This window comes from Varroa jacobsoni, unplaced genomic scaffold (assembly GCF_002532875.2).
Source record: "Varroa jacobsoni isolate VJ856 unplaced genomic scaffold, vjacob_1.0 scaffold_909, whole genome shotgun sequence".
NCBI lineage: Eukaryota > Metazoa > Arthropoda > Arachnida > Mesostigmata > Varroidae > Varroa > Varroa jacobsoni.
The window spans coordinates 243,471-265,679 of NW_019213811.1; the positions used below are offsets into that span (position 1 = coordinate 243,471).

The 22,209-nt window shown below is 39.6% G+C and overlaps 1 protein-coding gene and 1 long non-coding RNA gene across 3 annotated transcripts in view; one reads left to right on the top strand and one right to left on the bottom strand.

The window, feature by feature from the left end:
* The window catches only part of LOC111264880 (uncharacterized), a 153,115-nt gene that overhangs the window by 127,780 nt on the left and 3,126 nt on the right, over positions 1–22,209 (bottom strand). The window lies entirely within an intron of this gene.
* LOC111264879 (uncharacterized) overlaps positions 5,658–22,209 on the top strand; it is a 29,336-nt gene continuing 12,784 nt past the window's right edge. For both annotated transcript variants that reach the window (XR_002683134.2, XM_086970236.1), the window contains exons 1-4: positions 5,658–5,685; positions 5,944–6,098; positions 7,798–7,900; positions 11,682–11,728. Coding sequence is in view for 1 of the 2 variants with exons in the window: in XM_086970236.1 (XP_086826362.1) it covers positions 7,880–7,900; positions 11,682–11,728 (68 nt within the window). In the remaining variant the exon portion in view is untranslated. The remainder of the gene's footprint in view (positions 5,686–5,943; positions 6,099–7,797; positions 7,901–11,681; positions 11,729–22,209) is intronic.

The window sequence follows — 22,209 nt, forward strand, 5'->3', positions numbered from 1 at the left end:
AGCATGATACCCCATCTCAGTTCACTATTGCTATGTACGTACACGGTCGGATCGTTATTGACCGGACGTGTCTCACTCTCCAGTGTTCTAAACGGTGCCGCAATCTCTTCAACCCGTATTCGCTTGATCAGACGCCATCAGCTTGTTTTATACGTTTTGCTTGCGTCAACGATGGTGCCAAGTGGAAATCCTCGGCAGCTGAAAGCTTTTTGGGTCTGCCGTGTTGATCAAATCTTGTCGTCATTCGCCTTTTATGTGAGGGACACCTAGAAAGTATGCACTTAGTTAAGATGCGCCGTAGACTTACTCGACGGCTACTGGATGGATCCAAAAAGCTTCCGCGCAAATCGTCTAACAGCTGGATCAACCATCTTTCACTTGAGAATTTCCTTCTGCAGCTGAGTAAACTGGGATCCCGACCGGAGGATTGGGGAGAAAGACAGTTTTGATATTTTTGCTTACATATAGCGAGAGGTTAAGTCATTTTAAACGCATAGAAATTGCTTCCAGTTTACGGCCCATGTGCTCACGCCTTTTCACTATCTGGCTGGCCAGGCTACAGCTCGACTGACCCCCTACGCGACTACTAACACAATAGTTCTGGCTTATGTGCTGTCCAACCAAGCGCTATAACCATCCTCAAAATAGACCGTTTTCTTTCATTGCCATGTTGGAACATAATAGCAAAAACTGGACACAAGCAATTAAATAAAGTACTTAACTGTGGTCTTTTTTCTTGGAAGTATTCTTTCCACGTTTTCCTTGTTTGTACAATGCACAGTAATTAACGCGTTTCGATCTACGCTTATAGTATACCCTACAGCGTACCAAACAGTTAAAAAAAAATAATAAACATAGATTCATGAAAACTGAAAGTTTATTAATTATGAGAAAAAAAAAAGACTTCGCGGAATTACTTCGAGTCATCACTACTTATCGATGCTATTTCGGAACGGTAGGCACACCACTTCTTATTTTCGATGAATAATTTTAACGTGTATCTGCGCAAGGTGACAGCTTCGTCATTATGTCGGCTGCAGGGAATTGAATATAGGAGAATTGCTTCTTCTGTCGTATTATAACGCGCACATATTAGTTTTAGCTCACTTGAAGTTTTTTTCAAACGAGAAAAACTTTTAATGCGATGTATCTGACTAAACGTAGGCTTCAACAGAACCTACTTTCAAAAGTTCTGCGTAGTGTTTTAGTTCTCCGATAACTTCCATGTTATCTTTAGACCAGCGTACGACGACCAAAAGAATTGACCACATTATCTATAATTAAGTATAGATAATGTATTTGTTTGCGCATGTTTGGCGTATTATGATAGAAACTAGCGAACTTATGTGTTGTTGATCGCTTAACTGTTCTAAAGGCCAGCTTCGTCTCCATTTATCGACAACATTTAATTAGGAAGTTGTATATAAAATTGCAACACTATAAACCGGCACTAGATCAAACGGCAAAGCTCAATTATTCAGCTGATAGCTAGGCATGAATGGGGATTCGGTTTTCCTAGCCATATCAGTGTTCTCGGCATTTAGCAAAATACTCCGTAGAAATCCGAAAAATATCAGCTTGAAGTATAAGTATTATAAAAAATTAATAAAGGTATTAACATGTTTACTGTTCTACCAACTCTCAATGGCTATCGTAGGTATAATGGGCACTGCACTGCAGTGTTTACGCGTGACAATTATACAACGGGTTATTTTTCCACGCGTTTGGCCATTTAACTAGAGTAACATGACGTGATCGACGTACTACTCAAATATTTTTCCGTTCATATCGGATTCATGTAACGGTCATTACCGAAACGTGGTTCGGGTCATGAGACCAAACGGTACAATCTGTGATGCGAAACGGATACAGCCAACGGTCGCTAAGTGTTGTCGTTTAGAGAACCCAAGAGCAAAGCAGGGGGGAGACAATGGGGTATGTACGATGGTCGATAACTATTCGCTTTGTGCAATGTAAGAACTATTGTCGACCTTAGCGATCGACCTCTGTATAGTTAATTTCATCTAAACGTAAGTTTGTAGTGTAGGAACGAAGTCCACGCGAAATGCTAGACAGCATTATTATCGTTGAACTTATATCCTATCAGCATTACCGTTATGAGCCACCGATTTGTAATCATTGCCGTCATCATCGTCGCTGCTGCCATTTCCAAATGATTTCATTGGCAGTACAGTAATAAAGAATTATAAACGAGTTACGTATTTACGTCGATAACGTGTGTTAACGATATTTACGTAAAATGGGTTATTGCGTGAGTGACGCTACTTACGGTGCTCCATAATACAAAATGAATAATTAGCCACTATTTTTTTGCCAAAGCTCAATTAGGGCCGATTCATCGACACATGCGTATTGCGCATATGGCAAATTGGGTGAAGCTGATTCCGTTTTTTTAGCATTTGATTTGAGCCTGTTAGCTAACAAATCATATAATGGTATAAAACATTATCTTATTGCCTGCTCACTGCTTTTTTGGTGCAAACTGTTTGTATGATATTAACCGGTGCCTGCGCTAGATAATTCTTATGTGCAGAAATGACTTAAGCTGTACTTTTCGATAGAAACCTGTGTCCTAGTAATAATAAATTTTCTAAACACAGAACTAGTTTTTTTGCTAAAACTGACGGTCACTTGGACTCATCTAAAAAAAGGCGTACTAGTCACTGAATATATAGGTAATATCGCTGCCATACATAAAATGCATCACAATTAATATTATCGTAGTGATTACGTAATTTCCAAATATTTTGTGGATCTTTGGCGCGTCTAATTCAAATATGTTCCTTTTCCTTGGACATCGTACTGCTGTGGCGCGTTTATTTGTACACAAATGCCTCGGGTACACAAAATCGTCATGCAACAATTGCACAACTGATAAGTTTCTCGTACGTCGGTATCCTTCTAGGGCATCCATACAGCATGAACGAAAAATGAAGTGTTTCTGCTTAGCCTAACAACGACAACCAATACCTTATCTCACGCGCAGCTGGAAATAGCGATTGTGAACGCAGTCGAACCAATTTATTTTCGGATATCCATCTGCTTCGGCTGGTTGCCTCCGGTACCCTTCATTCCTTGACACCGCCATCCGCTTCTTCCCTTGGCTTGACAGCCTGGGGTTATTCTTCGAGTATAGACATCCTACCTTTTTTTGTTCCTAGTTAATTACGATGTAAGACGCTATAATTACAACACATAGCACGCAACTGTATACAACCGTACAAATACTAGTTCGCTTTTATCATCAACACATAGATGACATATACATACGAATCGACAAAAGTCGTCCTATAAATGACCATACGTGTAATACACGCGCGAAGACAAGAAGAAACGCAGGGTGTTCTGTTATGACAACTGGCTAAATGTCCCCGGCAGCAGCCACAACGCTTTCTACTAACGGTTGTATTATATTGGGCAGCGTACGGTGGAGCACGATTACCTCTTTCTGAATCTCAGTTTTTCGAGCCGTCTCGTAGAAATCGGTGTTTGTCGGGGTCTATACACCTGCTAGAACCAGTCTTGGATTGTAACGTCGTACGCGGTGACGACGTCGCGTAATCATCATAGCAGTACGGTAAGCAAACAACATGATCTATACTATTTACAAACGTAAAAACAATTATTCAGGTAACAGTATGGGTACAGTTAACGTGCGGCGAAAACAGCTGCTTTGATAGCCTTGGGAATGACTTCGAATGTTGCTTCACTGTGGCCAGCGGTAGGCCCATAGTCCCAACTACTCTGTACGAGTGAATCTAATGAATACGCACTTATATAAGCAATATTACGTAGAGGCGATTATTAGTTCGGCCTATTAGGCCACCAACAATTGATTTCAACGATCTTAGCAGCGTCCGGTTCCATTGTAATCTACTGCATTGCAAATGTTTAGCGAAGCTATCGGACCTAAACAACCTAGGTATTTATTGAGATAGATGAAATTCTTTAGTCAGGTTATTTAGTCTACGTGCTACGAAACGTCATCCTATGATAAAAGTTTGTGAAACAAAAATAACGAAAAATAGATAAAGACCCAAATGAAGAACGTGGTAGAAAGAATGTAGAGAAAGAAATTAGTGCAAAATGCAAAGCGTATAACTTCTTATAACGATTTGAGGTCGAGTTAACTACAAAAACAGAAATTTCCTGGCCGGATGATGATATACTTTTGTAGTATTTTGTTTAAACGAACAGATATTTAATGTTTCTTATTCATGAATAATCCGTAATAATTCAAATACAGTCATATTCTAGCAAGCACCTAAATAAACAGAAAACTAATTTCTGTGCATTGCCATATTGCGTATTGGGCATTGTGCATGCAGTAAGATAAGTTCTACGGTAGTTTCATCTTTGCCAATGAGCAATTCGCTACGCGCCATATTCAAGTGAAAGAATACAACCCTATATTATCTGTATATACTTATCTTACTATATACCTTATAACACGAAAATGTACCCTGCAAGCAATTGGAACATCTTTTTCTTTATTGATCAAGTACAAAGACCATCACAAACATATGTATGATTTTTTAAACGTATATGTGTATGTACACTGATGGCCTAGCCACGATATAATTTTCTGCAATTTTTCAGTTTGGCATGAAGGTTGATTAACTATCCATAGGAACTGAAAGGTCGCAGCGGCGGATTACGAAAAATGAGGATCTGGGATCTGAATCTCATTATTTTAATTGGAAATCGGCAAAAATCACTATAATGCCATAGATTGGGACGTATTCTTAAAGGATCGAAACCGCCGGTCGAAGGCACCGTATTGGCGTAGACAACGCTGTTTCAAGCTAGTTCAACTCTCATCATCACTAGCTACACGATAGCTTTTTTTTTTTTTTTTTTTTCGATATATATAATGTCGTTTTCGTAAACACAGGCCTAACAGTGACAACACTGCTGCAATGTTTAGATCAAAGTTGCTTTCGATCTTGACTGAAGCCTGGTTTCTACATAAAGGTGCTCTTCCGTCGGCCCGGATCTGCAGTATCTTGAAACGCTTACACTGTCAATGTGAAACTCTCACTGATGGAGCCAACCGAAATGAGGAAAGTTTAGCTACGAAAACTAGTAATAATGGTTGGAATTATTCGAAAGGGCGCTGTTTACGTTAGCAGTATAGCGTGAGAGTAATTTGGTGCTTTGTCATTTCCGGACTCCAAAGAGAGAATACTATATCATCTTAGACGTTTTTAGTTTAGGTTTTTCTAGCAGAAAGACAACTGCTTTTTATGATGTGGACTTATTCGGCGTCACGTGCAGGTAACGTAGACAGATTTGGAGTACAGGATTAAACTATGGTTGCGCTAAATGAGAAGGGCGTCTTGCCGCATATCATTGCAAATGAATAAACCGTCTGCCTGCTGTTGATATCGTCCGTCAGACTCATAGTGGAAAATTTTTTAATTTCTATCATTATAAGTGCGGAGAACGAGCTCGTAAAACCGGAACTACATATCGGCGAGCTCACTCAAGAGGTCAGAATGCAGTAGTCTTTATTAAATTTAGAGTTTTCATGTTATATATGATATTTGAATAGATACCGCGCTTTTTTTGTAAATGGTCGTCTGCTTTGTTTTACAACTCGTAGCCATAATTATATCATCAAGCTTTTCTAATCAGCGGCACAGCTACTTATCATAAGAAAATGTTACCTGAATAAGATTATAGTATAAAAATTGTTGCTTTTGTTAGAGAAAATTAGAAGTGTGTCCACAGTTACGAAGCATTATTATTATTGCACTGTTTCCTTACCCTAACGATATTGGTGCATGTAATCATTTTTTTAATTATAGTTTACTCAAGAAAATTATGTTATTGTCATCACATTTTCGCGTCAGGCATAAAGTAACAACTTTCCGTTTATAGACGAAATCTAATTTGAGTAAAACAAACAATTTCTTTTAGGTATTGCTATATTATGTTCTCCAATGTGGTTTGAAGTGCGCACTTCGCAGTGGTGTGTAGTCCGGAAAGATAAGTCTACTCAGACTCTGAAATTAATAAACAGGAAGCCCCGACAAAAGCAATACCTCGTACGATGACTGAACTCGTTTTAGTGCGTATGTGTCAATAGTAGCTATTGATTACTTATATTATCTATTGTGAAGATTTATATTAACGTTCTTAATAGTCGCAGTAAGTGATCCTGGAGCATAAGATCATAACAAAACATTATGTTAATGTTACGATCGGTCAGAATCGTCTCTTAGACGCGTACATCCATCTGGAGTACACTAGAATTTTTATTTAGCCGTTACTGCATTTGTTTCCTGCCGGGTAAGAACCAAGAATTAAGAGCAATGCAACCGTGAATACAAATACCAAGACCTAGGTGCCAATAGACAAATACTGTCTACACCGAACACCGAGGTTAACAGGCTGGTAGCAAGAAGGTTAGCCAAAAAATGGGGCTAGTTTTATCTGATATCTCTTTCAGAAACAATCGGCCGATCCTATACTTCGATTTGATTCGTAGAGAATTTAACGCATTTCCATCCGATTTGTTTATTATATATACCTATGTGTGGGTTAGGAAGAAATCTCGCGACCCTTTGAGCACCCAAAGGAAAGCTTTATGCTTCTGGTTTGAAATTTGTATTGCTGCTATCTAAATACAACGCGATTTTTCACGGCGTTTGTTTCCAACGATTCATATTATCCGATCAGCCTAGAGGGTTGAAAACGGAAAACTCTTTTAGCGAAATTTCCACTTCTAAATATGATATGTGTGTGTCGTTAATCTGCCCAATGGTATGGCTTAAACAAGCTCTATTTCAGCAGCACATCGTTCATATAGATATATATTGAAAAGTGCGTTCATCTGAAAATTTAACTGGGAAGATTATCTCGAGTGGACTTGATGGCGTAGGAAGAGATCTCGACATTGGAATACCCTAGAACCATGCGGACACAGTCCGAGTTCGCATTGCCTCTAGATCTGGAACAGCTCCGGCACGTTCAAAAAGAATATGTGTTCAAAAGTAGATCATTAATGTCAATGTTTGCCAGCGACTATTCGCTATCTAACTATCAACATCACACACGGAATATGAACGATGCTTGAACATCTCAGTGTTTCGGGACAAGTTATCCAGGTAGTACTGCACAAAACCCATCGCCTTCACCAAGTCAGCTTTGGTCCGCGACTCAATAGATATTAATGTCTCTTTTATTATACCCCTAATAACCATGAATGCTGCTAGCCATGATAGGAAAACAACTGTGGCCGCGTAAGCAAAGCTGTGCGATTCTCTGTATAATGACGGATCGCCTCACTGGTTTCAAGATGAAAAAGGCCGTTATCAACTTCGAAGAGCACCCGTTAAATGTGCTGCTTTGCGTGCAGCCGTGTCGTAGGGCGCGTACCTAAGTTATTAAAATAAGCGGTCGGCTTTAAATCATTTACATGGACGTCCATAAAGCCAGAGCGAATGAGGGCAAAGACCTTCTCCAGGATGATAGCCAAAACAATTTGACACTATGTTTCAGAAGCCTGTGTAGTGTTAGGACCGTCTGTCCAGATATTTTCGCTTTGGGCTAATACGAATCCAGGCCATGGGTAATCGACCTGTTTTGACCGCGCACAGAACAACGCCGTTGTTAAGCTTCTTCTTTACTTTTTCTCTTTTGTTTTGCGTAATGTTGCTACATTTTACCAGCGTATAAGGAGGCCAACATGAGTTCTGAGCTACAAGCAACCAAGGTTTAAGCTTTGTTCTATAAAGACTTCATAAGCTTGGTGACCGCAATCTATTCCAGGTAAAAGCCACGGCAAAATAAGTGTTTAACACTTCAGTCGGCGTATGGACAACCGTTGCAACGATGTAAACTCGACGCGACAATGGGAACATTTAAGAGAACGGTTTGTTTTTATTTTTCTAAAAAGTTAGGTAATATATATACGGAACAACACATAACCTTGATGCACCGCTACATGGGTTTAGAAGGCGTAGTAAAAGGAAAACAAAAATGGTAATCTTATTTTTCTGAACAATTGTATTGGTTTAATGATACATAGCCCTGTAAGATTTGACACATTTCTCGCTAATCCTGTTAGTTGAATTTAGTGTGTATTCTTTCTTTTTCAAGAGTACCTAAAAACGGGCTTAATTTCGCTGAAATCTTTCGAACTCAGAACAAAGGCTACAAAGTTCATAGGTGTGACACGAAAGAGGTCATACCAGCGAAGTTCTAGCTCAGACGACTCATGGTGTAATAGAATAAGCAAAGGGAAATTATTACTAATTTAAAACAAATACAGTTAATATACTCTCGTTAATTAGCATCTCAGTTCTATAACGATGATAGGTTCGTTACGAACCAAAGTGAGAGTTCAATGAATCTGCACGTCCAGGTTAAGTCTCGCAGCTATGTCTAGGATTATGACTAAGATTATGGCTAAGATTATGTTTAGATTTCTAATGTATTCCGTCACTAGGATTAGACAATTGCTTAAGTATCTTACCCGGGTATCACAAGGTACGACATAAGAATAGAGATTATCGTATTACTCTCGGAACACTGGCTGCAAATTTGGTAGCATTCTGTAACCTTCTGTGACCCTTCAAGGTGACTGATAATATGTGAAGAAAGGTCTACGGTTGCAGGATTTATCCTATAACAGCATTTGCATTCAAGTACTGAAAGGCTTGCACTATTAAATAAGGTTGTCAATTTTTGTTCTTCAAGCCCATTCTACCCGGCAACAGGTTGCGAAATCGTAAGGCTAGGTCAGTGCTCTTGGCACTAATCCATCAGCCATTTTATCCTAAACAATCGTCTTTTGTTAATTTTGAATTATGTTTTATGTACTAGTTCTGGTCGATTCAGATAACGCATTACAAGCATGATATTGATGGAGTCCTATTTGGGTTTCAACTACAGGTTGAGAGAAGATCCTCCAGTTTTGTAAAAATTATCGCACTCAGCAAGGCTTAAACGGAGATAGCTCGCTAATTGTCTAATATTTAAGTTTGCATGAGCAGTTTATTGCAGCCAAACGCAAAAGCACACACATTATCTATATAATAGAACGGCCACGCCCATACGATTTTAAACGGTATAATTTGACCTCTAGATGAACAGAGTTGCCGATCGAGAATTCGTGAAGCAAAGAGAAAAGGTACAAATTTTTTTTTTTTCGAGCCTGCGTCTCAAACTCTGCAAGAATATCTATTACTTAATGTCGTGTTTTTCATGTCTTAAGAAATTTCCTAAATCATCAGTTTCAAATAAATGCCACAGCACGATAACGGAAAACCTGGAAAAGTGAGCTTGATACGTAATTTGCTATTTCTGCAGTATCTGAAAATTGTGGAAAAGTTTGACTGTTTTTTTTCCAAGTCTGTGTTAATAGCACCTTGATAATAATGTTGCTGCCTATGTACAAATATTCATAAGATGCATAGCGATCTACCGGTTCAGTTTTAGCTAGGATTACTACTGACCGTTGTGTGAACCACACTTATGATGATATCGTGACTAAGGATGTCTTTCGAACAATGATGCACCTGGTGACTGAAAAAAATACACTTAAAGTACACTTCGTACTTATCCATATTGAGAAAGGGCATATTGCAGCAGAATAAAACTAGTGTATATCAGTGGGGATGATTATTAAAGGTCGATGGATCGGGGTACGTACTTCAACAGCTATTGTTAGATATATCGAGGAACAATCTAATAACCAAGGATGTGGTAGCGATCATATAGAGCTTGATTTACCAGCATAGCATTATATTCGCCAATTGGTTAGAAATGCACTTCAAGACCATATGATTACATTACCGAACTACAGTGCAGCCATAAATCAGTCTTCACACAGAGTGTTCAATAATAGTATAATGATTTGCATTGGCCATAGAGGATAGGTGGTGTGTCGTATATTGTTGTCGTTGAAGATCTACCTAGTGCTTCCCGTGACAAATGGCCAAATCTGGTTGGTGACATATCGTTCAAACGCTGGCACTAGTTATTCCGTAGAGACAAGTTCGGCAAGCAGCCCCTCCCACACACAGAAGCGTGGGAGCGGAAAGCACAGGCGCAATAAAAGAGCAAGGAAAAAGGAGCCAACGAGAGGGTGTGCAGTCCGAATGAGGGCAAGTACAGAGAAAAATGGTAAAATGTCAGCACAATGCGGGCATGCTGCGGAATATCTGCTTTCGGCAGGTCGTCGTTTTAAGTGGTCCGTGGAGTTCTTCTTCATTGTGCTAGTGACGTGTGAGTTTCAAGCATTTGCTCACTCCTATTTTATACTCGCTGTTGTTGAAAACAGTGTATATACTCCGGATATAAACAGCCTCGATATATGTTAGCAAGCCCTAATGAATGCGAACATACATGTAATTGCATCATATAGTAACCTGCCCGTAAATAGCTTTCTACTTGACGCTTAGCCGTTTTTTGTCTTCTATTTTGATAATCACCTTTCATTAACCCACTCAATGCAAAATACCAGATCGTATCAGTTGATTTTATCCGTAGCCCTTCCGTCTCAAGCAGCTATTGTATGCAGTTCCAGGAAAGATTTCGCTCTACCATTACGACCCTTGCAATGTCTGTTATCTAAGTTGTCCATATAATTAAGCATAAAACAATTGTAATTCAAATGGAAATGTCTATGGGCAACATAACAAAGATTATTTATGAAATCAGATGAAAACATGTTCCCAGTCGGTCGTCGCAAGCATACGTCTTTCTAACAGTACGGTTAAACTGTCTCGCAAGCACCTTTAATCCATAGGTTGTTTTCAAATGGGTATATCTGAATAATTCTCGAAAGCGTTGCTAGCAATATCTTCAATCTGTACCTCTATAATAATGGCGTGTTTGCTTACATGGACTTTACGTCAGACCAATTTTTGGTTACATGTTATCCGAGGGGTTATATAGTCCTCGAGGTAAATTGAAAATACCTGACTATATAATATGACTAACTTGGTAGCCAACGTTGGCTTTCTTAACTTATAGAGAATAAAGTTAAAGATTAACACAAATGTTTGCCATTTACACTACTGCTGTGATCAGCATAGTATTACATAGGAAATGCGAAGTGAGACTTGAGTTTTACATCTGGTATTGCTGTTTAGCATTGTTCAAGACGACTGACTCCTCGCATAAAACAAAGTATGTCTGTGCCCGGCTCCGAACCTAGGCCACCTCACCTAAAAAACGTATATATCTCTATATATATAGTGCATCTGTACCTATGTAAGCTAAGAAAGACCTTAAGATACTATTTGTCATCCTGAAACATGTGCTCATCTGACATATGCAGACATCGATAGCATACAGACAACATCAACGAGAAGGTCAAGGCTGCTTTTAAAATAAGGCTGAGAACCAATCATTGTCCACCACGATAGATAGACTTCCATCGAGGCCCCTCAATTTACCGCATCGGCAGTCATCGATATTGTCAATCTCTGTGCGCTTCCATAAGAGCAATTCCCATAGAGAGCGAAACATCCACAGTAGAAGTTAAAGCATTTGAAAATCCGTCAAAATGTCATAGACTTATTTGTTTGATATTTGAATGTAGAAATTTACAGCTGTTCTTGCAAGGGTAGCATCGATGAACAACGTATTTGTCCAGATTAGCCTCACTGGTTAATAGCTTCTAGGCTTTCTTTTGTATTTTTCAGTTGTTTTCAATGTTCCGGTCAGGACCTGTGAAATGCTTCATAAAAATGTGAGTACTGGTTTTTGAATGCACGGCATCAAAATGTTTTATTTGCATACGTTGCCGATAAACGCCAATAAGACACTCATGTTCACTCTAAAACAAATTTTTAAGCACACGCTCGGAACAAGTATTCTTTCCGTGATAATCGATTTGTTTGCCCTGTTGGGAACAAATAACTTGTGCATGAAGCACCAGATACTGGTCCGAATGTGCGCCCAGCTAAACGTTCATCTCGTTGTCGGCCTCAAATCAGTGATATTTTTCCATGGTTGCTCCCTAAAATTCAGCGAAATTATTAATGTATATTACAGATTCGACATATTTTTGTAATAAGTACGATACTTAATAATATTACCTAGCCGTAGGTCATAATACTATTATTAACATTATTTTTCTACGCATAAATATTTCTGAAACGTGCGGAAACCTCGGTTATCTATTTCTTCTGTCTATTTCTAGTTTCTATGTGCAGAAAACAAGGATTAGTAGTTCAAATTCCATTTATTAATAATTTCTCGAAGAAGACAGGGAGAATCTAAGAGCTACTGAAGTAGGAGAACCACAGTAAGTCAAAGTAACAGTACCGATGGCAGTAGCCATCTTGCATCGTATAAGGCTCAGTTGATATCACGAAGAATACGAAATAGAATTTGTTAGGACAGTGTATTTAATGGCTTAATCACTAGAGGTATACCTGAATTATACTTAACCAGAATACCCTGAACTACCTAGCGGATCAGAGTTCACAAAGATACGCCTTCATTGTAGGTTTTTTAAAGCGTTCCTGTCTCTGTTAGTTTCTGCGGTCACAGCGTCGTGGCGATGACTGCAGGATTCATCCTTAAAGTCCTAAATAAGTCTATAGTTTCTTACATTCAAAACTATGTTTATAAAACGTACAAATCATATCTTTCCTTACCTTTCTGTGTTAATTATATATGTGTGTATCATTCTACTTTGCCACTATACCATCTAATCAGTAATTGAATTGTTGTTCTCACACGAAACAAACCATTACCGATACTGACTAGTTAACGTACCTGAAATTGTGTTTTGGCTCGTTTTACTGTTCATCGATTTCGCGGTGATCGGATATTCATAGATATTCCATTGTGTAAATAATTCTCGTACGTGTTGTGTGATCCACCTGATGTAGGCCTTAATTTATCAGTTCAACTACTACAAGCGCGTGCTATAAGCTTATGGACTTTTCCTTATGTTTCCCATTGGCTTTCTTACTTCTATGCGCATCGCATCTCATTGGTTTTGTCCATTGCACTGCGAATGTTAATGTTTTGTCCTTGTATAGTTTTATTTAATAATAAAGAATAGATTCTTGCATACGATGTGCCTAACGAGCCTATATCTGTTCATCCATTCGAAACTGCTGTTTTCGATACACGTTTAAATTGACGATAATTAAACAATTGAGTAGATAAAAACCCAAGCGCAATTTTACTGCTGATGAAATATACCACCAGTCTTTTACAAGGAATTTGCCATTTTGTACCGAATCTATCAATTGTTGACTAACATTATAATAACAAATCAGTTTCTAACCTTTTCTGTCAGACAATGGCTATTGCTGTTTTCAAAAAATCAGAGAAAATTTTGGTGCTTCGAAAACCTTTTTTTTTTCTACTTGTCGTCATTTACTGTTTCCTTCTGATATACCGTTCGGAGGCGCTCTGCCTGCTCCGTCAAGGTGCTTTAATAGTATTATGTAGCGAATGCCCTTTCGACTCGAACGAAATCCTTAAATATGGACGCTTCAGATGCAAAAAAAACATTTTCAGCACCTTCTGTACTATATATTTCGTGGAATCGAAGACGCTGCTAACGCTATTTGCCGTATGTACTGTAACGACGCTGTTGCTAAAAGGATTCCTCAAAAGTGGTTTGCCAAGTTTGAAAACGATATATGGATCCTAGAGAATACCCCCTTTTGGTCGCCTGAGTTTGGTGACGGCTATCTGAGGAGATTTTCAAAGGAAGGCGGGAAAGAAACGCTCTAGGGATTGGCCAAAAAAATGGGCTGTGACCACACCGCTCCGGTTAACCATTCCAAGTCCCTTGGGGTTATACAAAAACTTCGAGCTCAAGTACTTGATGAATCCTTTAAACTTAACATATGACTCAAGGCGGCATCTAAATATCCCGCCCAATAACGAATGTGGCGCAGGTACAATTATCAATTTTTACACAGAATTATTACTCGCGATGAGAAATAGTTCACGTTCACGTGAAGCAATGATTGGAGTGGATAGCTTCAGATAAGAAGCCGAAGATCCAATCAGATATATGCCCGAGAAAAGTTATAATTTGTATTTGGGTAGGACTGCAAGAGCCTTATTCATTAAACATTGCTTCCTATGAATTAAACAATTGATCAACGCATTGAGGCAATCAAGCTCCTAAAGGAAAAGGTCCGTCAACAAAAATTAGGCCCATCTGCTTTATGATAACGCAAGACCATGTACGATAAAGACCGTCAAAGTGGCCCTGCAGATTTCGAGTGAGAGGTCATATCTGTACTTTGCGTGTCGTGCCGATGGATTCCCACCTTTTCGTGCACTAGTCAGTTACCTTCGTGGCTTTACCTTCGACATAGATCAAGAATCTGCACGTCGTTGGAAGACATCTCCGAAGCAAAATGGGAGAGAGGGTGTTTATTATTTGATGAAAATATCGGCGAGAGTCGTGAACAACGACGGCGGAGACACAACGTAAGTTATTATCAGGTGAATGCAAAATGTGGTGTAAGAACACGGTAAACTTTCTTCTAACCTAATAAACCTAATATTGATAACTACGATTCAGTATATCGATGCCCTGTAGTACCTTCAGTCCCATACGATTTGTAATTCTTAAAGCATAATTGTTTTCTCGATCCTGCCCGGCATAAATTCATTGTTTACCGTCTCACCTATACTTAATTATTAAAAATGACTCAGTTCAATCGGGCGGTTCTTGTTAGCTCCCGTGAACCGTTTTATGAAACTCATATTTACCAGAAGAGTAATATTATTAGATACGAATAGCATCTGTTGCACCAAATAAAACCTGAAATTAAGGTCTCATAGTAGAACGTTTTATTCTCTTGCAGTTGATCTGTTGCTACGGCTTAGATCGATAATGACTTCGGCCAATTCATTAGTATAGAACTATGATCCTAAAATCTCTACCATTGCTATTTGCCATTATCGTGCTTTATAGAAATAAGTGATTTTGCCGATGGTAGCTTCCTTGGATACGCTGACGGTTTAAAGATGCGTTGCTATGATGCGTGAAAAAAGCTTTCGAAAGGTGGTTCATCGAGCAGCTTGTTGGTGCAACAAGAATGAAATACAATCAAGAGCTTGATTTGAAATTATGCACTATCCTACGATTACTAAATAAAGAATATTACTTAACGGACCGCACTTGTGATAAGACCGTTAGGCTCGCAGGTTAAAGCTAAAATGGATTTTAGCCGACCATTCTCTGCCTAACGAAACCTTCGAGTAGGTCGGTCAGCGCGGCCAATTAATATGGCAGCCATAAAACAACCATACGTTTATATGAGCGGACTAAAGACAAGCTTTTTCACCCGATTCCCTACGATCTGAGGCCCGTACCAAGTCATTCCGAACGTAGCCATAGTTAACGACCGAAGTTTAATGGAGGTCAGCTTTTGTCCATTCCCATTGCGTAGGATAAACTTCCACCGAGATTAGAAACCTTTGAATAATCTCAAATCAATTATGTATTCATTGCATTGTATCGTATGCAGTTGCAGAGACAGCTTCCATTACAGTTCAACGGAAACTCGAAGAGCAACGAAAAAAAAAAACAGCTGCGTAGTTATTCGATGTTTTGGAGCGCGTTTGTGATTATCGTTATGTTTCGACCATATCGTTGGCGATAAAATATCATACGAGCGGGGCTACTATCTATGTTAGGTTGTTTGCAAAGACCTTGTGTATACGCCAGTGTAGCCAATGCTCTTTGCAAGCCCATAAAACCTAAGCGATTTGATCGGTGTCGCTTGCGTCTCAGCTTTCTTAAGAATAAACTAGTAGATCGTCTTCAATTCCCGTTCGATAGGGATATTTTTTGCTCAATATAAAAACCATTATCGAAATGATTGCTGACTTGCTGACGATTCGGAAGATGTACCCACTATGAGTAAATGCAATTGTTTGACCCATATTCACGTTCACTGTAGTATCTGATGAGAAAGACATCATTTCATCATGCTTCTCCCAGAAATGGGAGTGTATCATCAAAAGATTTTGCCTTCCTGCTTTACTTTTCTCTATGTCTGCAGAAAAGCCTTAGGTTTTTCAGTGCGGTACGAACCGGCTTATAGCGGCCGCACATAGTACAAAATTGACGACTAGATAATATGGGCATACCCAGGAACGGGGACATATTGCCGCCGTATAATTTGCATTAGATGAACCATCGAACGTTATTGAAAGGAAGTCCAGTAAGTTCTGGCCTGATCTAGTGTTTTGCTCAACTGCGCCTTTATCAAGAAAATATACGCACATTTGCAAAAGAAATATTTGAAATGAGTCTGTTGGCGGTTAGGACTCCTAGTTGAAGCTATAGTCATTGTAGACGATGGTTACATGACTTAAGTAGCAAATGCAAATAAATTTTGTCTAAATGCCTGTTTTTGACATAGGCAAACTTCGGATTTCACTCACAAAATGGATTCGTTTTGAACAAACTCACATACTATACCCCTGTGGGGTATCCTAATTTCTCATAACGTACTATGTATAAGAAATATATGTATCAGAAATGATCGTCTTATGAAGGTCAAATGTGCAGGCTCTTATAAATTAAATGGCATATATGGGCTTAACAATACTTACGTCTTACAAATGTCTAATAATATAGTAAAAAAAAATTACTTATATGTCTTATATGAGCCCTTTTCACATTTTATCGCCTATTCGTACCAAATACACGATTACACAAAAGAGGTAATTCTATTTGCTGATTTCATGTATCTGTTAGCATAATGACATTCGAACTATATCATTCTAAGCATCCGCCACCGTTCAAGCATGCTGCTAACTTACATATGGACTTTTTATTCTTGGCTTTTTGGCTTCATAATATTAGTTAGGTCCCGATTCTATTACAGTAGTATCACATTCTATGCGCGCGCGTTTTGCCTACATTTCGCATATACCTTTAAAGGTTTGGTGTTTTTATCAACCTATTTAGGCGCTGTAGGCAAATTGATTGGTTTAACCTTGCGTTCTAATGCTATTACTCCTGTGGAAACAATTTACCTTACCATTTTATGCTAGATTATCGTTTTCGCTTGCATTATCGAGTTCAAAGGCCAACTTTATTTTTTTTACTGTGCTCTTAAATCTTTGTCATTGTCAGTGCTTTCTTGCTTAAAATTCTCAAAGGGATACTCTGCATAGCCAGTCGCACTCGCAGTTCTTTTATTTGCACTTTCAGATAGTTGCAGTTGGATGTTCGGGGAGATGCTGACGCTTCTTCGGCTCATTCACTACGTTTCTATATCGAAATTACTCTTGCCTATATCTTCGGCTATTTTTTTTCCAGCATGCGTCCATGCCGCCTTGCACACCTACCCAATTTTCAACGCGACTTCTTTGACATATTTCTAAAAATTAAGTAGACTTGTTTCGTCCGGTCATCGTTATTTTATCCATCGAACATCGATTTTTCTGTGTGATCTACATTGATGGTAGTAGCATTAAATTTAATCAGCAAATCCGGCCAATAGTCGAATACTTTGCCTAGGAAAACACAGAATTTAACTCGGCGTATCGATGACCAATTTCTGTTCGTAAAAGTCAGCTCCTTGTACTCCATGATCTTTATGACCTTTAATTCGTCTCCCTACGCATAGAAACCTTTTGTTTCTTTTTTCGATTTATTTATTTTTAATACCTCTCTCTGTGTGTGAGCCGCTACTCGTGACAATTATTTAAACAAAATGAGTACAGTACGAAATCATTCTTTTAACAGCCTTCTAATCGCTTGTATTACTACATACTGGTTTGTTCTGTGCGAGAAACTTCCACTTTGCTTAATGATTGCTCTAGTGATGCCATGAGTCTGAAGTGTAAAACTTATGATAGTGTGACCCTCCTCGTCCTCCAATGGCAGGTGGAGCTAAGCTTCTGCAATGTCCTACCCATGCTCCTTGTATGGATAACTATACAAACTGCCGTTTGCATCTAAAAAACGGTGGAGTTTTGCTATTTTATTGGTTCGAATCGCAGTACGTAGTACAGTCTTAGTGGCATGGACGAGTTTTTATTCGCAACTCAAACCAGCTGAACGCAGCTCTTCATTTAATCAGCTGTCCGCCTGATTCGTTTCGCTGTCGATTTTAACGCCAAGGTACGCGGTCCGCCCTAATGCTGCCCGACCTCTTGTTTCCACGAGCTCTTTTTCCTCAACGTTTATTCTAGGCGCTCATTGGAACTGCGCGATACAGTAACGTTGATATTGATGATAGCGCGACTTGCAAATTTTATCGCGGTCGTTAAGGCCCTTCCGCACTAGCGGGCCATTTAGTTTCGACAACTGGTTAATCAGTTCGGCATTGTCCTGCCGAATCCTAACTGATTAGGCTGCGGGCACTACTACCTATTAGATAGTTCAATCATTTATGAAGGGTTTAGGTAATAGCTGATAAATATTACCGCTATTCTAACTGAGTTGCTTGGTAATTTTTTTATAGTAATGGTATGGGTTAATCTACTGGATTAAAAACGTTATCGGCTAAGTAGTTTCTAGTGCCTGCTGCGCCTTCCTTTGCTGTGTGCAAAAACTGCTTTGAAAGGGGAGTAAGGATGGCTTACATTGCGTTTGTGTAGTCGAACGGCACTCACGCGGTTTACAAGACACATAGGGGTTGTAGTGGTGCTGATAGAAAGCATGATTTTCTGATGTTAGATGGAAGCTTACAGGAAAAGGTGTGTATAGATCTTGTCCCGCCCGTCAGCTGTCTACACACCTGTACGCAAGGCCTGAAGAGGAAAGAAAAGAGCTTTAAAGTTTCCTGAATTTAGTCCAGAGAGACGCGCGGCAAAAGAACATCTTTGAAGGAATGTTGTATAGATGTACGCAAAGCGAGTCCTGGAAATGGGCTCTAAGGACCCGGGAATTGACTGACGAGAAATATGGGGCCTGCGAGAATTCTGTGGCCATCGGGGAGGTCGAGCAAATAAACTGCTTATGCTCATACTGTAGTTTGGGATCCTCCACATGAGTGGGGTTCTGCTACGACTGCTGTAACGGTTGCCACTGCGTGGGAGTAAGTGTGAGCGTGGGACGGAACATGTACGAGATGCGCCGCTAAAAGAAAACATTGGAGACAGGGGGGATGACATTACCTAAAGAGCTGCAAGAGTCGTCGACGGCCCCTCGACAAGGCCTGGCCAGGCCCTTCTTAGCCTTCGAGAATTCGATCTCACTTCGCTCTCCAATACCACCAAGCAGCTAGCGGCCGTTGCCAGCCCGTGGACCCTATTTGCTGCTGGTCTGGGAATTTTTCAGACAGTGACGAGCGAGAGCAGACCTTGGTGGTGCAGTCCCTTTAGTGGGGCTGGTGTAGTAGAAATAGTCTCTCTCAGTTATACTTTGGTTTCGCTTTAAGTGGCTTGAAAGAGAAGGAAGAAGGGATAGGCATAAACAACCATACTGCTTGTGAATAAGGACGAGCATAACAATGATCACTAATAGTAGTAGCGCACTGTATGCAAGAGGGTCATTTAATGTAAAGGGTATGGGTTGCCACAGACAGAGGGCAGACAGAACACAGAGTGAAAGTCTCTGTTGTTCCCATTTCTTCCTAAACACTTCGATTATTCTATTTTGGCCATTATTCTATCCAGTGGAATCCATTTAAACCGCGGACGCTTGCCAGTAGTGGCATTACAATCATGAAGATAAAGAATATGCCATCACGTCTAATAGAAAGGCATCCAAAGATTGCCCTGGTACTGGTTACGACTGGAAAGGGCACAGGGCAAAATGAAGACTATGACAGCCATTGTGTCATTTGACCAAATTGCAGCTGGGTTATGCACTCACAAGGTCGACGTCTGCTTGGTCATCAGCAAAAACTGTATTTACCTGAAGTACACCCTGTGATGCTGTGTTAGTCTCACAAAGGTGGTCTTTAGGATTATGCCCCTTTCTCCGCGTACATCTACGTCTCACTTCCTGTAAAGGCGCGTTTGAGAGAATCGTTGACCACTCTGCATTTTTTAAATGTAGATGCCTGTTTTCTCATGATTCTTAGCTTGAAATTATTCTCTAAATCGCCTGCCAGAACTTGTGATACCTATCAAACTACAACTTTCCGGAAAGTTATTCGTCAACATGAATTAGTGACTCGCTATTTTCATCTTCTCGTCCGTACTCGTTGTGACAATTCGCGCAGAAAAATAAAGGTGTGTCTTCACACTGACCACAGAACAATTGGTGTAACCTAATCGGTGTCGATTTGTCAAAAGTTCTTTGCAAGAGTAATCCATTTGTGAACACTTGATTCCGCCTTTAAAATACAATAGACCTTCTTTAGAACTACACTTTCGTTCTCCAAAAAAAGCCTAACATAAAAGTTATTAGGTTTCCAATGCTTCAGTAATAAAAATCACACCGAAATGTTCGTTCTGGATAGCAGGCATGCCGACGTGATACCATAGGCCCAGTTGTGAATTAATCCTGAATCGACAAAAATTGGCCTTTTAAGTAATAGCTCGTTGGCTCAACACTATGTGTGTATCGGTGGTAGCAGTAAATACTCTACATGACGAAAGTACACCATCATACAAAATATATTGCATATATCGAATAACTTTGTTCTTAATTGTTTCTTCTCCTTTTCCAGCCATTTTGTTGGTTATAAAAATGAATATTATTGTATTCCAGAAATTTGGTGGAATTTAGACGACTGAGTTTTCCGGCTATATTTCAAAAGGTGACGTTATTTATACTGCTTTTCCATTTTTTCATTCGTCGAACGGTCGCCACATGTCTGCCTACATTAGAACTAAGACAGACGGACCGCGAATTGCACTTTATGAAGTTAGTATAGTATCTGACTTTATTTCGTTCTTTAATTTTAGTTTATTGGGATGACTTGTCTCAAGGTTATGTCGGCTACGGGAACGCGGGGCTATATGGACCACTGTATTTGGAACACTAGCTTTTTTGGGGCTAGCTCAACTGCGAAAAATTAAAACTTAGTTTATATATACATTTATGCATATACGAATCAAAGTAAGGCATTATACTGTAGTGCTTGTTATTCTAGATAACTGTTATTGTTTTCTAATTGTTCGACGTCTGTAATGCTGTTTCCAGCCATTATGAATGATGACTAATAGGTATCTTTCAAACCAGAACCATAAATAATCACGACTGTTGCGTAGCCTTTATGCTCGATGAGCTAGATTACGAAGCATTGTTTTGTCCAGTTAATTTTCAATCATCTCCCTGGGCACTTTTTTTTAGCTAAGTTATTTGACTTATCATTAGCGGTCCCTAAAGTCCCACTTTTAACCCATATGATTTGGGCCAATAACAGAAGCACATCTAATTGATAATTCTTTAAACTAGAAGAATCGTTGTCGAACCTCTGTCAGGTTAAAAGGATACAAAAGTCTTCGGTAAGTATTCTAGTAAAATTTTGCTCTCGCATAGTAACAGTTGTTCTGTACGGTTGCGTTAAGTAATTTTAATTCATACTGTTTCGCCATCGAGCTCTTTGATTGCCATGAATACGCTCTACGACAAACTCACTTGTTAAAATCTTGGTAGCTCATGTTCGTACCGCTAGCTAGACATTGGGTGCGTAGATCTAGTGTTATTCCATAGAAGCGCAGATATTTCTCGGGAGGCCTCGAGCTTTTCCTTTTTCCAGCCCCGTTTCAGAAGGTCATAAGGTATGAAAAAAACGCAAATCGAAGATGGCGGACGTGGTTTTCTTCTTTATAAAACAGACAATAACGCCCGTATAATCCAACGGTGCTACCCGTCTTGTCGCTGCCGTTTTCTCCATTGCAATAATAAATCAAAATCACTTGTCAGGTTTTACAGTGGAAATGCAGCTATCACGCCCACGCTGTCCCTAAGGGACTACAATCATCCAATGTATGTTTGTTCGGTAGGAGTAAGAATGACTTCTCGTCACTCATACAGTAGCTGTTTGCCATTAGCACGCTCGTCCGTGTCTAGCCAAGTTTGATGTCTTCTGTGCACCGTGAGCCTTTTGTTAGAGATGCCAGGCCGACAGTCTTTAGCATCCGAGTAAAGGCGTTTTGTATGCGTCTGTAACAGCAACAGCTGCACCCATGGCATCGAGAAAAGTACCGAGACCCAAGAGGTCCATCTGGCTATCACGAGCAATGGATCACAGAACCGAAAGAACACGTAGTTTTTTTTTTCAAGCTTGGAATCAGCAAAAAATTTGTCGAGCAAAAAACATAACC